Genomic DNA, 15,168 nt, shown 5'->3' on the forward strand with positions numbered 1-15,168 from the left:
GGTCCAGTTTCTGGACAGAGGCTCTGAAGTCGTTGTCTTCTACCACTTTACAGTAAGTGGTTGAGCCTCCATCACCACCACCTCTACCAGTGTCCTGTCCAGTTCGGCTCGCCGGCTCTTCCTCCTTAAGGCCTTTCCATCCTCCATGAGAAGTCAGGAAGTCAGCTCTCGGTCACGCGGTGGCGTGACGAAAATTGCGTCGTTTTGTTCTCGTAGCAGCTTCGTCCGCCGCTTCTCGACACGAGGCCCGGGCCAAACTGTTCCTCCTGGCGGTTCGAGCTGAGTGTCGTCTGATTGGTCAGAAGTTGTTTATGTAGAAAAAAGCAGACGAGCTTTAATGGAGCCATTTTGCTTCTGCTGCTGGAGGCTGTTTGAAAATCCAGCCGTCTTTCCGACTGCTCCGGCCAAACTTGGAAACCTCTGAGTTTTGTGTGTTTTCTGTAGACACACATCGGACTATTACTGTCTAAGACTTTAATTACAATGAGATGTTTTGCTAACAGACGAACAGGGTTGACTCCAACAGTCCTGAACCACGACCTCGTACGATCTACCAGCGCTCAGACTGTGTTGGGGATGACTCTCAGCCACTTCCACGCCAAACTTTAGCTCAGTATCCGTAAAATGTACTGAGTTACAGGCATCTTGTGTTTGCCGAGTTTGATTAGCTGCGGTAGCCATCTTGAATCTGGGTAAATCAAAAAGACGGTCGGTTTTAGACATCCGTCCGGTGATTACTGTCTGAGAGTTTCATTCAAATCTGTCCAGCGGTTCGTGAGAGGTTTCGCTGACAAGCCAACTCAACCGCGCAGGGGATAAACAACTAGTAGTTGTTCCACGCTACGGCGCACGGGAACATTCGGAGCATTTTTTTTGTCTGAGTCAGCAGAAACACAACAACGCCGAACATTTGCATAAAGGAGCCCTCATCTCGCACCTGCCTGGGTTTGTTTTTTTAATATTTATTTTGTAACATTTGTGCATCTGCCTGCAACCCTCCACTTGTTAGACTCGTTGTAGTCCAACCTCAAAATAAAACGAAGTGTGAGTCAAAGCACGTGTTGGGATGACTCTCAGCGACTACCACACCAAGTTTGAGCTCAACGTCAGTTAAATTCATTCAGTTATAGCCATTTTTGTGTGGGTTAATGTCGATTGGCTATGGCAGCCATTTTGAATTGGATCGATTACAAAAGTTAATCACTTGTAGAGGCACATCTAATGGTTACTTTCTGAAAGTTTGATTAAAATCCGTCCAGTGGTTCATGAGATATTTTGCTAACAGACGAACAAGGCTGACTCCAACAGTGAATGGCATAGTTTTAAGTAAAGATCTTGTACAGTGAGTTGCGCTTGGAATATGTGTTGTAAATGACTCCCAGCTACAACCACACCAAATATTAGCTTAAAATCTGTAAATCTGGCTGAGATGGAGCCATTTTTGTGTTCTCTAAGTTTAGTTGGCTGTGGCGGCCATCTTAAATCGGGTCGACTCTGAAAGCCAATCAGTTGTAGAGACCCATCCGGTGATCGCGTTCTGAGAGTTTCATCGAAATCCGCCCGGTGGTTCTTGGGCGTTTTTCGCTAACGGACCGGCACACTCAAAGACAAAAGCGGAGCTAAAACATTATTGCCCTCCAGCGGCGGGTGATAATGTTCGGCGGTCAAACTCCCGAGCCGAAGCAGCACACACCCACTGGCCTTTCTCACCCACCCGCACCGCCCTCTTCAGTCAATAAATATTATCTCAACGCTTTATGGCTTCATATTTATAACCGCCTGCTGTTGCACGGTTTCAACCGGGGGTAAAAATCTGTTGAGGCGGGGTTCTGTGGAGAGTTTATGAACAGTTAGTATCTTACCTGTTGCTGATGGGTCTGAGCAGACTGATGAGCTAAACGTTATTCCTCCGAGGCTTTTTTTTCCAGCCGCAGCGCGAAATTCCCGCCCAAACAGGCGGCCGCTGAGGTCAAACTCTTGGGTTAATTTGCAAGTGTTAACAGCGGCGGCAGCAGCTAGCTGTGGCACTTCTGGCAGGAAACGTCCCGGTGCAGTAGCTGCTCAGCGTCAAACTGCCGGTGCCGAGAGGTTTTGCAAAACTGAGCAGACGTCGAAGTTTCGACTTGAGTCACAAACCGTCTGTTAGCCAATCAGAGCGGAGAGCTGGATTCACGCTCGTTTTTTTTTTGTTTCATTAAGTGTGACACAGCAGGAAACTCCCTCTTATCTGGGCTGCTCCCAACAATAGTGGTTCTGTTTTTCCTGCCAGTGTGAAGCGAGACGGAGCGGCAGGCGCAGCACCGCGGAGATGAGTCACGCAGGTAAGCAGAGCGTTAAAAAGTTCACTAACTGCTTAATAAAAGGCGCCCGCTAATGAAGACGACTAATACGTGGAGGTATGAGTCTTTAAGAGTTGATTTATGGGCTCTTCTGCAGAGCGGTCGATGTAAAGCTGCCTAAATAAGTAGAAAAATGGATGATTTTACAAGAGAGTAAAGCAGTGCGTCATTTTTTGAAAATTTAAAACGCCTCTCTTAGAGGACCTGCTTATCATCTACGAGACGGAGGCGCAGCAGTGGGCGACCTACCTTCAGTCGGTGTTCACCGGCCCGCTCCCAGAGGACGGGATCTGCTGCTACGACGTCGCCACGGCGTCCAACCCCCGGGACGACTTCCTGCGGCTGTCGCGCTACGGCTGCAAGCTGCTGATCCTCAGCAGGGGCCTGCTGGAGGGCCTCTGCCAGCTGCGGCGCTTCTTCCTGTCCCGTGTGCTCAGCCCCGCCGGCCGGGTGGTGGTGCTGCTGTGCGGCGTGGACAGCCTGGCCCCCCTGCTGAGCCTGGTGCCCCTGAACGCCGACGAGTGCTTGCAGGTCTCCAGCGAGCAGGACGCCCCCGACTACGTGTCCAGCGTGGTGGACATCATCAGGAAAGGTAGCAAAGAGACAACTGTTATCAGCGCAGCTTTTCTTAGAGCGACCGAAACTCTTTCCTCGAGTCACTGAAGGTCTTTTTGTTTATTTATTCATTTATTATTTTGTACTTTGATTTAAATCTCATCTCAGATGGCTCCAAAGGTTAATCCACGTCTGTCCAACTCAAGGCCCGTGGGCCAGATCTGGCCCTCGGTAACATTTTATCCGGCCGCCTCCCCCCCCCTAAAGATAACATTTAAATTTGATCAGATCTGTCCCTCCTGTCTCTGTCGCTTCTCTTTTTGCGTTATGAAGGCTTCTCGTTTATTTTGAAGCCAAGAAAACGACGTTTTGATTTCTCAGTAGCCTTTATTTTATTGTTGGATGTCTGTAACAGGAAGTCTGCCTTAATGTAAATTGTCTTTTCCAAGTTAAACGTTGGTAACTGCCTGTTCGGAGTTTTGTTGACGGCGTTTTAGCTGCTTTAATAGAGCAAAAATTGTTTGAAAGCTGATGATAGAAGGTGAGGCATAAAGACAAGAATGCTAATAATTTAACATTTAATATTTCTACATGAATGAGTTGACAGTTTACATCTAAAACCAGGGCTAATTTCTGTATTCTTTCAACAATTATTGATCTAAATTGACCCTCAGTTGGGTTAATCAGTTGTAGACGAACATCCGGTGATAATTTCCTGAAGGTTTCAATAAAATCCACCAAGCGGTTCGTGAGCTATTTTGCTAACAGACAGACGAAGTTGGGACAACAGAAACTAGTTCTGTGAGTAATATTAATAATAATAATAATAATAATAATGAATTTAAAAATGAAATCCATAAACGATCCCATGAGAAGCAGTGGCCAATGGGAGTTTTGCTAACTGCTAATGTTTTAGCTTCCTGCTAACTGCGACGCTAACGCTAGCTTCCTACAGGAACGAGTGGAGATTCAGTTTCTGTTGTTATTTCACGTTTTTTACTTCCTGCGTAACCGTGCTAAAGCTAACTATGTCCACTTCTGGTAAAATATGACGTCCTTTACTGGTCCTTTATTTTTTATTTTTTTTAATTAGCTTTATAGGCTAATTTCAAACAAAAATCCTTGAACCCTTCCAAAAAAGTACACTTAGCTTTCATTTTTTGTTAGTGAAGAGTGTGTAACTGATTGATCCACTGTTTTTTTTTAGTGTAAATGTTTCTTCCGATGTAAAGAGAGAGTTTCGGTGGAACTTAATTAATTCCCCGCCAATAACCTCCTGCCTCTGTCCTCGTTTCACCTAATTGCGCGACTCGTGCACAAATCCAAACGGGCCTGTGTTTTAGGCAGGTGGGCGAGGAGGAACATCGGATGCAAATTTGACCGCCGCTGATTACTCACTGTGAGGCATGCAAATCTAATAGCACCCCGTATCACTCCACGGCACTGATACGGCGACGGGTTTCAGACCTGGATCCCGCGGACAGTTACATTTTAACTCAGGAGTGTCTGTCGTTTCCACGTCTAATGAACGAAGAGCATCATTCTGTATGAAAATGTTTGTTGATCCTCTGCGAAAAAGACGGCTGGTTTCGATAAAACCTGCCGTACGTCAACACAAAGCCACTGTTTAGAGCCATGTTGTAAAGTCTTTACTGTCATGTAATTTATTCCCGCTCCATACGGTAAACTCACCAGGTCAAAGTGTTCGTCAAGAGGCTGGCGGCTAACGTCAAAATGCTAACGGGCCCGACGTGGCACCGTGTTAGCATGAAAAACATTTAAAGCACAGACTGCTGGTTTGTTTAAAATACAAACTCCTGATCGTATCTGAGAGAAGCCGTGCTTCAACAGTTATCTCGTGACATTATCTGGAGATAATCTCTTCAGCGGCGAAGCTCGTTTTGCAGTTTTAACACTGAACTCTGTCATTATTATCTCTGTCGAGATAAAAATGAACTCTTGAGCGAGGCAATGAATATATTTCGTAGGGTTTGTTCTCGTGTGGTGAGATATTATTTCAAAACCACAACAAAACCACTACAGGGGCCTTTTAAAAACAAGAATCATGTAGTAGCTGGTTGAAACTGTAAACAAAAGCTTCTTTCCTCCAGATAACAATCCAGCTTGGTTATTGCAAAATAAATCAAAAGCTGCAGGCAGGCTGTTCTTGGCAGTAGATGTTTTTTTTTCTCTCATTTACTCAAACATAAACAACTGAACCACTGAGCTAAACGCTAAAATCAAAAGGCTAACATAAACAGTGACACGTGGCAGGTGTCGTGTTTAACTCTAGTATGTTAGCATGTTAATGCTAACACCTAGTTAGATTAAAATACAACAGTTCAGAAACTATATGAAATGTTTTCAAGAATTCGGCCAAAAACAACTTAACAACTGGGCTAAAAGCTAACATCAAAATGCTAACACGAACAGTGACACATGGCAGGTGTTGTGTTTAACTCTAGTGTGTTAGCATGCTAGAGCTAACGCATTGGTAGCTTCAGATACAGCAGTTCTTTGAAAATATGTAATACTTTTAAGTATTCGACCAAAAACAAGTTAACAACTGGGCGAAAAAGCTAAAATAAAAATGCTAACACGTACAGTGACAAGTGGCAGGTGTGGTATTTAACTCTAGTGTGTTAGCAATGTTAATGCTAATATCTAGCTAGCTTCAAAAATAACAGTTCAGAAACTATATGAAATATTTTCAAGAATTCAGCCAAAACAACTTAACAACTGGGCTAAAAGCTAACATCAAAATGCTAACATGAACAGTGACACATGGCAGGTGCGGTGTTTAACTATGACGTGTTAGCATGCTAGTGCTAACACAATGTTAGCTTGAAATACAGCAGTTCTTTGAAAGTTTGAAAGATTTTTACGTATTCGGCCAAAAATGCTAACATGAACAGTGACAAGTGGCAGGTGTCGTATTTAGCATGTTAATGCTAACATCTAATTGGCTTAAAATACAAAAGTTCAGTGACAATATGAAATATTTTTAAAAATTCGACCATAGGTCACAGGTGGCCCTTTTGTGAAAACCTTGTCCACGCTCTAACTTTGCAACCAGCTAAAAGGAATGTCAAACTGCATAGCTGAACACCTCATGGTGCCGGGATGATCCCTATTGATTTCAAGGTCCTGCAGTCAACGGTCAAAAGTGACTCCTTTCTTAAAACCTTGTCCGTGCTCTAAATCTGAAACCGTGTAACGCAGGAAAGTCAAACTGCACAGCTGGACACCTCATGGGTCAAAGATGATCCCTATTGATTTCAAGGTCCTGGGGTCAAACATCAAGGTCACAGGTGACCCCTTTGTAAAACCCTCTGTGCTCCAACTCTAGACACATGTATTCAGGATTTTCTGACTGGAGTATTAAGTATCTTTGGTGGTACTCTCATTTTAAAGTCAAAACATTTATAACTAGAAAACAGGCTAAACTGAAAACATTTCAAAAAGATTCAGCCAAAAACAAGTGAACCACTGGGCCAGGAGCTAACATTTAAATGTTATCATACACAAAAAAAGGCATGATAACAGACAAGTGCAGGATTTTAACCACTGCTGGTTAGCTTTAAACACAGATTTCATGGAGACATGAAATACTTTTTAAGTATTCAACCAGGAGCAACTGTATTAAAACAAACAAGGCCAATGAAATTATAAGCCAACCTTTAAAGTAACGGAATTATTTTCATTTTCAGACGTCAGTTTTTAAAACATCTTGGGGATATTCCCATCGGACCTTGGTACGACTTGTTTGAGAATGGCTGAAGTACTCCTGGCTTTGCTGCTGGTACTATTTTTAAACAAAACTGCATCCTTTTTTTTTTTCTTTTTTTTACAGGTGCATTAGCCACAGCAGGAAATGCCAACCCCTTGACATGTAAACCATCTGGACCAGAGCAGAAGGCCAAGCAGATGCAGTCAACTGGAGCGGACGGGGTCAGAACCAACGTTGCGGTCGTTCCTTCGAGAGTTCCCTGCGGGGTGAGAGGCGCTCCTCTAGTAAGTCAATTTGTTTGCTCAGCCAGCGGCCGTGATGCTGACTTAATCTGCTACCCCCCAACCCCCCCGTCTGCTCGACAGAGCACCGCCGAGGTGTTCGTCCTGCTACGACACGAGGCGGCTGCCGGCGACTGCGAGGTGGAGTTCAGCGACGGGAAGCGGAGCGTGAGGGTGAAGCCCGCCCGGTGGAACGAGCTGGTGCTGTGCGTCGGCGCGCCAGGTGAGCCGAGCGCGGCGAATACGCGCAACCGCAGCAAAGCGCTCTCCTGACTGCGGCGGTTTTCTGCTGCAGACTTTCCTGCGGGGAACGTGAGGCTGACCGTCTACGGTGGTGGGAGGTCACTGACGAGCACACAGTTGCAGTACTACACAAACATGGAGGAACTGGACCGCCTGCTGTCCAGTGTGGCAGATCCTGTGCAGTTCATGTGTCAGGTAAAAACGCCTTTAATGGGCCGGTCTACACCTCTTTTTACAGTTTTCCCCACAAAGGTCTGTCTTCACTGGGTGGATTCAGATCACTGCAGACAAAAAATGGACTGAAAGTAAAAAGAATTGGGGGCGTCAGGGTATCTGTTGGCCCTGTCACCTGTACAAAGCTCGGAAGATATACAATATACAAAAGTCTGGTTGTTGGTACCCTTTCAAACTGTAGTCCACATATAAACAAATCCCATTTTTACAAATAAATCTGTTTTCAGACTGTTATCATGTTATCAATCTGTTATCATGCTAATATCTAGTTTCCTTAACTATATTTATCTGTTCAACCTTCGATGGTTTAAACTCCGCAGTCTTAGCAATGATCAATACGGAGCTACAAGTAGGTGAACGAGGAGTTGAAAAACAATGATGAGTTCGGAAGTTAGGCCACGGAACGGCTAAGCCCCGCCTCTGAGTGGGCGGGCCTGAGTCCACCTAGCCCCACCCTTAGCCACGCCTTTTCAGTCCTAAACAGCCCACTTTAAAAGATCTGAACTTCGCCTTTAAACCTTTCATTGCGAGTCCAACGACTTCAAGGCGTCTTGTTATAACAAAACTAACTAATTGGTAGAAAGTATTAAATTTAGTTTATTATTCTTTCATGAACACTAAAATTAAAACTCACTTTGTTTGCATACAGAGCAAACACAGAGCTCCACAAATATTCAAATAGCTGCGGTATTTATTTATTTATTTTTTTCTCTGTCCTCTTGATAAAACAAAACGGCACTTTTAACTCATTATCCGGTTTAGTAACAGAAACTAGTCCGCGTCCGCCGCCGCCTCGCAACAGAGTCACAACGAGCCGTTAGGAAGCCGTGAAGCAATCAGCGTATTTCTGCTGATGTTTATACGAGTCTCTCTCTCTCGCTCTCGAAGGGACGGCAGGTTTCATCCGTCTTCCCCGTAATGACCGCCTGATTTGATTAGGCCCCGTTCTGCTGAAGAAGCAGACCCGAGCCATGCCAGAGGAGGAGGAACTTGCCAGCAGAGTTTACAAACTCAAAGTGAGGACCAACGAGGCAGAAGTTTGATGCTCGTACGGCGAAATGAAACCTAGCACTTTTATTGGCCCTGTATGGATTTCCAATATCACTACAACTGCGATTAAATCTTTGGCCCCTAAAAGGAAAGTTTTGAGCGTTCCCTTTTTTTTTTTTTTTTTTATTTTCCAGGCCAGAAATAATTTTAGAGTCTTACTGTGTTTCAGGCTCTTAAGGTTTCTTCCGTGGACCAGCTGGATCAGAAGCTGTCCTCCATGCTGCTGGAGGGCATCCCCGCAGGAGGCTTTCAGGGACTGCAGAGTCCAAACACACGTGGAACAGGTACGCCACTCATTGCTGCTTAGTAATCACACCACGAGGCACGAACTCAACACGATACGCCATAAAAATCCAATAACTGCACAGCCCCGGCTTTAAAAAGAGTCGCTAAACAGTCAGGAGATTTCCTTCAGAAGGGCGCTGCAGTGATTATCACGTTTCAGCTAATTGATTGCAGCGAGCCCCGTCTCAATCCTTAAAATAACCGTGACAATTAAATTAGACGACGAGGCCGCGAGTCGTGGCGCTCGAATTAAGGAGGAGTGGTTTTGTGGGAGCGCGAAGCATCGTTCTCACTCGTGAATTAGCGACGCCGGGGTCTGGGTCCCGGCTGCTCGGGGGAAAGCCTTTCGGGGACGAGAGGGCTTTGCTGTTTTCAACACGGAGTTTCTTCTCGCCTCGAGCAGATTATGAACGGTACGGCGCTGTGTTATCTTGTCAAAACAAGGCTGTGGTTCATTAGCAGAGAAGCGTGACAATCACAGCCATACACCCAGAACACACACACACATTCACTATGTTGCCAAAAGTATTCACTCGCCTCCCTTCACACTCATATAAACTCGAGTGCCAACCATTTCTTAATCCACAGGGTTTAATATGATATTGGTCCTCCCTTTGTATCTTTAACAGCTTAAGCTCTTCTGGGAAGGTTTTCCACAGGTTTAGGAATGATTATGGGAATTTTGGACCATTCTTCCAGAAGCTCCTCTATGAGGTCAGACCCTGATATTGGACAGAAGGCCTGGCTCACAGTCTCCGCTCTGATTCATCCCAAAGGTGTTCTATCAGGTTGAGGTCAGGACTCTGTGCAGGTCAGTCAAGTTCTTCCACACCAAACTCCCTCATCCATGTCTTTGTGGACCTTGCTTTGTGCTCTGGTCATGTTGGAACAGGAAGGGGCCATCCCCAAACTGTTCCCACAAAGTTGGGAGCATGAAATTGTCCAAAATGTCTCGGTACGCTGAAGCATTAAGAGTTCCTTTCACTGGAACTAAGAGCCCAACTCCTGCAAAACAACCCCACACCATGATCCTCCCTCCACCAAACTTTACACTCGAGAACAGTTCTCCTGGCAGCAGCCAAACCCAGACTCATACATTGGATTTCTAGACAGAGAAGCGTGATCCGTCCCTCCGGAGGACACATCTCCACTGCTCTAGAGTCCATCGCATCTGACGCTTTGCACTTGTTGATGGAAGGCTTGGATGCAGCTGCTTGGCCATGGAAACCCATTCCATGAAGCTCTCTCCACTCTGTTCCTGAGCTGATCTGATAGCCACATGTTGACTCGACCTCTGTGAACTTTGAGCTTCAGCATCCTCTAAGCCGCTCTGTGGTTTTATGTGTCCTACCACGTCGTGGCCGTTCCCAATCACTTCCACTTTGTTAAAATCCCACGAACAGTTGAATATTTAGTCACGACTGGAGTTACTGCACAGGTGGCAGCTGTCACTGCACCACACTGAAACTCACTTAGCGCCTGAGAGCGACCCATTCCTTCACAAACGGTTATAGAAGCAGTCTGCACGCCTGGGTGCTTGATTTTATACACCTGTGGCCACAGAAGGGATTGGACCATCTGAATCCAATGATTTGGATGGGCGAGTGAATACTTTTGGCAACATAGTGTATATATACGCCTTATCCACAGAAAAAAACGCATCTTTTTATTCGTATTTTTAAAAAAAGACATCCTTATGAACATGGCACCGTTTCTAGGAACGTTTTCATCCATACAGAAACACCGAAAATGACCTAAAGTGCTCCTATTATTATTTTTTCTTTTGTTGTTAAACAGTGAAGGTTCTGATAACCTTTTCCAGCTCCGCTCCACCATCTCTGTCCCAAAGGGCGCGCGCTCCCAGCAGCAGAACTTCCTGATTTGAGAGTATCGTTGCTTACCGGCCCACAGATGAAGCTCCAAAAGTTCGGGTGTTTTCCCGCTGTCTTGAAAAAGGACATCTCTAATTATTCTAAGACATCATATCCACCTGCCGCCTTTTTTTTTGTGTGTGTGGATGATCAGCACTCATGAAGCCTTCAGCATAAATATACCCTTAACGTCAAAATGGGAGAGTCCAAAGGCAAATTTGGCCCAAATTTGACCGGCTGATCAAATCCAGACTCAGGCTCTGATTTGTTGTAATGGTCTGGGGATTCTGACAAGAACACAAAATACTCCGGGTGGAGAAAACTGTGCCCAGAGATCCCACATAAAAGCTTCTGATTGGACATTTTCTTTCATGCAACACAGAATTAATCCAAAACCGCAGCACTCAAACAGAAAACACGGAGACAAGCTCATAAGTAATGGATTGATTTCCTGAAATCCATGTTGGGTCCGATCAGTAATCAGCTCTAAAGGCAGCCCGACAAAATTCTAGGTTGAGTTTGTATTCTTGTTCTTGTTGATAGTCAGATACCCAATAATACAGGAAATACACCATGCTGTGACAGGTCGCTTTCTTTACTAAAAGCATACGGGTCAAAATGGCTACTTTACAGTCAAAGTCATGGTGCATATTTGCCCCTGAACAACCTTCTGTCCATTTCCCCGAGGCTCTCCTTCCCATCATGAGCTAAAACGAGCCGAACATAAAGCTCACAGCAGGAACACATTCTTCCAGCACGATGAACAGCATCCACGACGGGGGGAAAAGAAAAAAGCTTTCCATTATTTCTCGGCTCATTATGCAGCAGACTGATGGCTTCATCAGCTTCTGACATTGATCCTTTACTCTGGTAAAAAGGGCAGAGGGAGACGTTGCCATGACAAACGGGTCAATAAGTGCCTCTGAGCTGTCTTTCTCTGACGCCCCTGGACGTGTCGGATTGCCCGCATCGCGTCGCATCAGCCGGAAGTCGCCTCGCCCTCGCGAATCGAAAGGGGAAAAGCAGGGGAGGCCCGCTCAGGGATGTTCCAACTTGAAGGGAGCCCCCAGTTTTGTTTTGTTTTTTATTTCACACCTCTTTTTCCCCTAATCAAACGTAAATGTTCCCGGCAGAGCTCCAGCGTGCCGACGGCCCCTCGCTCCTCCACTTCGCCGCCCGGTACGGACTCCGGTGCGTCTCCGGCCTGCTGCTGCAGTGTCCCGGCGCTGAGCGGGCTCTGCGCACGCCGGCCACCCGCCACGGACAGACCCCCGCCGAGGTGGCTAAAAGTCACGGCCACACGGAGCTCTACGCCCTGCTGACAGAGACACTGGTAACGGTTTCCATATTTACTGTTTTTTGTTTTACTCACGCTGAACATCTTGTGCTGCCCCCCCACACAGAAAAAGCAGGAATCGCCATGGCAACCAGGTCCACTGGCCTCAGTATCAAACAGGAGGCTTCATTTTTCCTCATATCCATCATGGTTGACTTCATAAACTCTGTATATTCTCAAAAATCATGCCATCAATGATTACAGCTCCTATATTTTGGAAAGCTATGGCCTGTACGAATGTTCGCCACATGTCTGTTAGCAAAATATACCATGAACCATTTGACGCAGTTTAATAAAACCCTCAGACAGTGATCGCAGAGGGTACCCCTAAAACTGATTCGGACGTAAACGGTCACAACGCAGTTGGCTTTACAGACGCCAAACGGAAGTCTGGTGCGGTAGTAGCTGAGAGTCGTACCCCTAACAGGTGCTTTAGGGGCTGATGGATGGCTAAGGTACATATCCAAAACTTAGCCGTTAGCTGCTGCAGTCGAACTGACCCTGTGAGTTCGCGCGGCTCTCAGAAACGTCTCTCTGGCCTGTGACTGAGAGGTCCTTCATCTGTAACGAGCAGCGTGGAGACTAGAAGCGGATAAAAAGCAAGCCTGGATGTTGTGTCTCAGTTAGACAATGGATCGGAGCCTTTCATTAGTCTCATTCCTAATAGGTCGGGCCTCCTATAGAAACACCCCCACAGAGTCTCGGCTGTGTTTGTTCGTGCGCGAAACAACGGCTCACAGCACAGGTCGCCTGCATGCGTTCAGACAGTTACGTGGCCACCGAAGCAGACATTTCCTCTCATGCGCGCCGCCGTTCGGTTAAGTTGGTCCGGAGACTCCTGCTCAACCTCCGGTTTGACTGCAAGGATTGAACAACACGTTCGCCTTCTCGCCCCGCTAATGAGAGGCAATCCGGCTTTAATAACCGCCGTGCGTGCACGCGGAGGCTCGTCCGACGATAAAACCCGAAGGACAGCAGCATTCTAATGTTCTTATAAATGATCATTTAATTAGGCGGCAAAGGACGGTACCAGGCAGGACGGAAACAATTACAGAGGCGAAAGCGACAGATTGGAACCTATTTAAATGTGAGGCGGGTGTAAAACTGCACAAACAGTTTGGTTGGTTATCTACAAGAGTTTTGAAAAGGAAAAAAAAACATATCGAAGACATTCAGGCCGCTGCTTACAGCGGGGTGAGTGGAAATCAATGGTAAGAACACCAAAGGGTCATTTTAGGTATGGTCTAAATTTGTGCCGGAACAACATTTTGTAACAGTTCAAAAACTAGAAGCACTCAGAGAGCCGAACCTCCACCGAGGCCACGGGGTGGTTCAAGATTAGTTCGATCCGGATCATAATCTGGATCAGAATCTGGATCAGCACCAACATTTAATCCATCGTTTTTTGTTCCAACCCCAACATTTCCTGAACATTTCCTTCAAATCTGTTCTTCAGTTTCTACCTGATCTTTGCTGACAGATGGACAAACAAACCAACGGACACAACCAGTAACAAAAAGGCTCACATGTAGGAGCAGAGACGAGGTTTTAACAAAGGGGTCACCTGTGACCTTTGAACTTTGACCCTATGAGCCTTGAAACCAACAGGCATCATCTTTGACCCACGAGATGTCCAGCTGTGCAGTTTGACGTTCCTACATCACACTGCTGCTGAGTTAGAGCACTAGGTCAGCTGTGATGTTGACCTGTGACCCCCCCCCATGACCTTGAAATCAATGGGGATCACCCGTGACCTAAAAGGTATCCGGCTATGTAGTTTAATTTTCCTCCGTTGCATGGTTGCATAGTTCGAGCACTATGTCAACTGTGACTTTGACTTTTGATCCCCTCACCTTGAAATCAATAGTGATCACCCTTAACCTAAGAGGTGTCCAGCTGTGCAGTTTGACATTCCAGCTGCAGAGTTAGAGCACGGGCGATATCGGCAAAGACGTCGTTTCTCAACATAAGAGGGTCGTAGTCGGAACCTCAGCGGGTGAGAAGCACTCCTTCAAGGAACGCAGGTCCTTTGATGTCAGCAAAGCTTTGTCTCCGTAGTAACGACCTTAAAGGCGCAGCTGCCGAGTCCCCCTCAGTTTGTCATGCACTCTCCTCTGTATGAACACCTCCGCTCCCGGCTCCCGCCCTCCTCTCATCAGCAACTTTCATCTCCCCCGGACGCCTCGGGTCGACATACGGAGAAGTTGGCCTTCGGGAAAATTCAGACCCCCTAACAGCTGCTGCTGCGGCGTACTTATCGTCCCGGCAACGGCGCTAATTGAAAGCGACCGCAGAGCGAGCGTGATTTGATCAGAGCGCTGTGGCGGGGACTCGCTGCGAGCCTGGAACGAGCCGACAGGGGAGTGTCGGAGTCGTGCAGAGGTCCCGCCGCAGGGACCGCAGCACGCCTGCGGACGTAAAACAGGTCCGACACGCAGAAACACTCGACCTCTCTGCGCCGCTTCTCTTATAGTCATTACAAATCCAGCATTCCTTACAGGAATGCCTGTCGCCCGCTGACTTTAATGCCACAGTTTTCAAAATAGGATCATGTTGTGTGAAAAGGCTGCAGACATTTTGGTCAAATTTTGTAAATAGCATCATCCCTAAACTCGTGTCAGATCTTACGAGATGTGTTAGCGCTCAGATACTGTGTCAGGAATCACTCCCAACTACTACCACACCAAACTTTAGCTCAATATCTGTAAAACAAACTGAGATGTCTTCATTTTTGCATTGGGTAAAGCCAGTTGGTTGTGGGGGCCATCTTAGATTGGGTTGACTCCAGATTTTAATGAGTTTCAGACGTACAGCCAATGATTACTTTCTGAGAGTTTCACTAAAATCAGTTCAACGGCTCATGAGATATTTTGCTAACAGACAGACAAACTAGACTAATAGTTAATGGTAAAGTTTTAATGCCGTGTTTTACGTTAGCACTGAATGCTCAGATACTGTGTCAGGAATCACTCTCAGCTACTACCACACCAAATCTGAGCTCAATATCGTCGTTTATGTGTTCGATGGGGTGGATTGGCCGTGGTGGCCATCTTGAATTCAGTTGAACCTGACAGGTAATCGTTTGCAGCTGTACACTCAGTGATTTCTTCCTGGGAGCTCCATTAAAACCCCGGGCACAGGGGTTTTCACAAGACATTTTGCAAGATAAACGAGGAAGACATGGCTGCCCCCTTCACCTTCGGCGGCGGCCGACGATTGTGAGCCCGCTGGGGGGGGGGGGGGG

General features: G+C 46.4%; 1 protein-coding gene across 1 annotated transcript in view; it reads left to right on the forward strand.

Annotated features, from left to right (window-relative positions):
- Nucleotides 1–2,078: 2,078 nt before the first annotated feature.
- LOC108234844 (B-cell scaffold protein with ankyrin repeats) overlaps nt 2,079–15,168 on the forward strand; it is a 26,586-nt gene continuing 13,496 nt past the window's right edge. Inside the window, exons 1-7 of the mRNA XM_025005550.2 lie at nt 2,079–2,321; nt 2,539–2,931; nt 6,748–6,890; nt 6,990–7,128; nt 7,201–7,343; nt 8,602–8,716; nt 11,722–11,921. Coding sequence (XP_024861318.1) covers nt 2,309–2,321; nt 2,539–2,931; nt 6,748–6,890; nt 6,990–7,128; nt 7,201–7,343; nt 8,602–8,716; nt 11,722–11,921 — 1,146 coding nt within the window. The 5' untranslated portion in view covers nt 2,079–2,308. The remainder of the gene's footprint in view (nt 2,322–2,538; nt 2,932–6,747; nt 6,891–6,989; nt 7,129–7,200; nt 7,344–8,601; nt 8,717–11,721; nt 11,922–15,168) is intronic.

This window comes from Kryptolebias marmoratus, linkage group LG7, assembly GCF_001649575.2.
Source record: "Kryptolebias marmoratus isolate JLee-2015 linkage group LG7, ASM164957v2, whole genome shotgun sequence".
In the NCBI taxonomy this organism is placed as follows: Eukaryota; Metazoa; Chordata; class Actinopteri; order Cyprinodontiformes; family Rivulidae; genus Kryptolebias; species Kryptolebias marmoratus.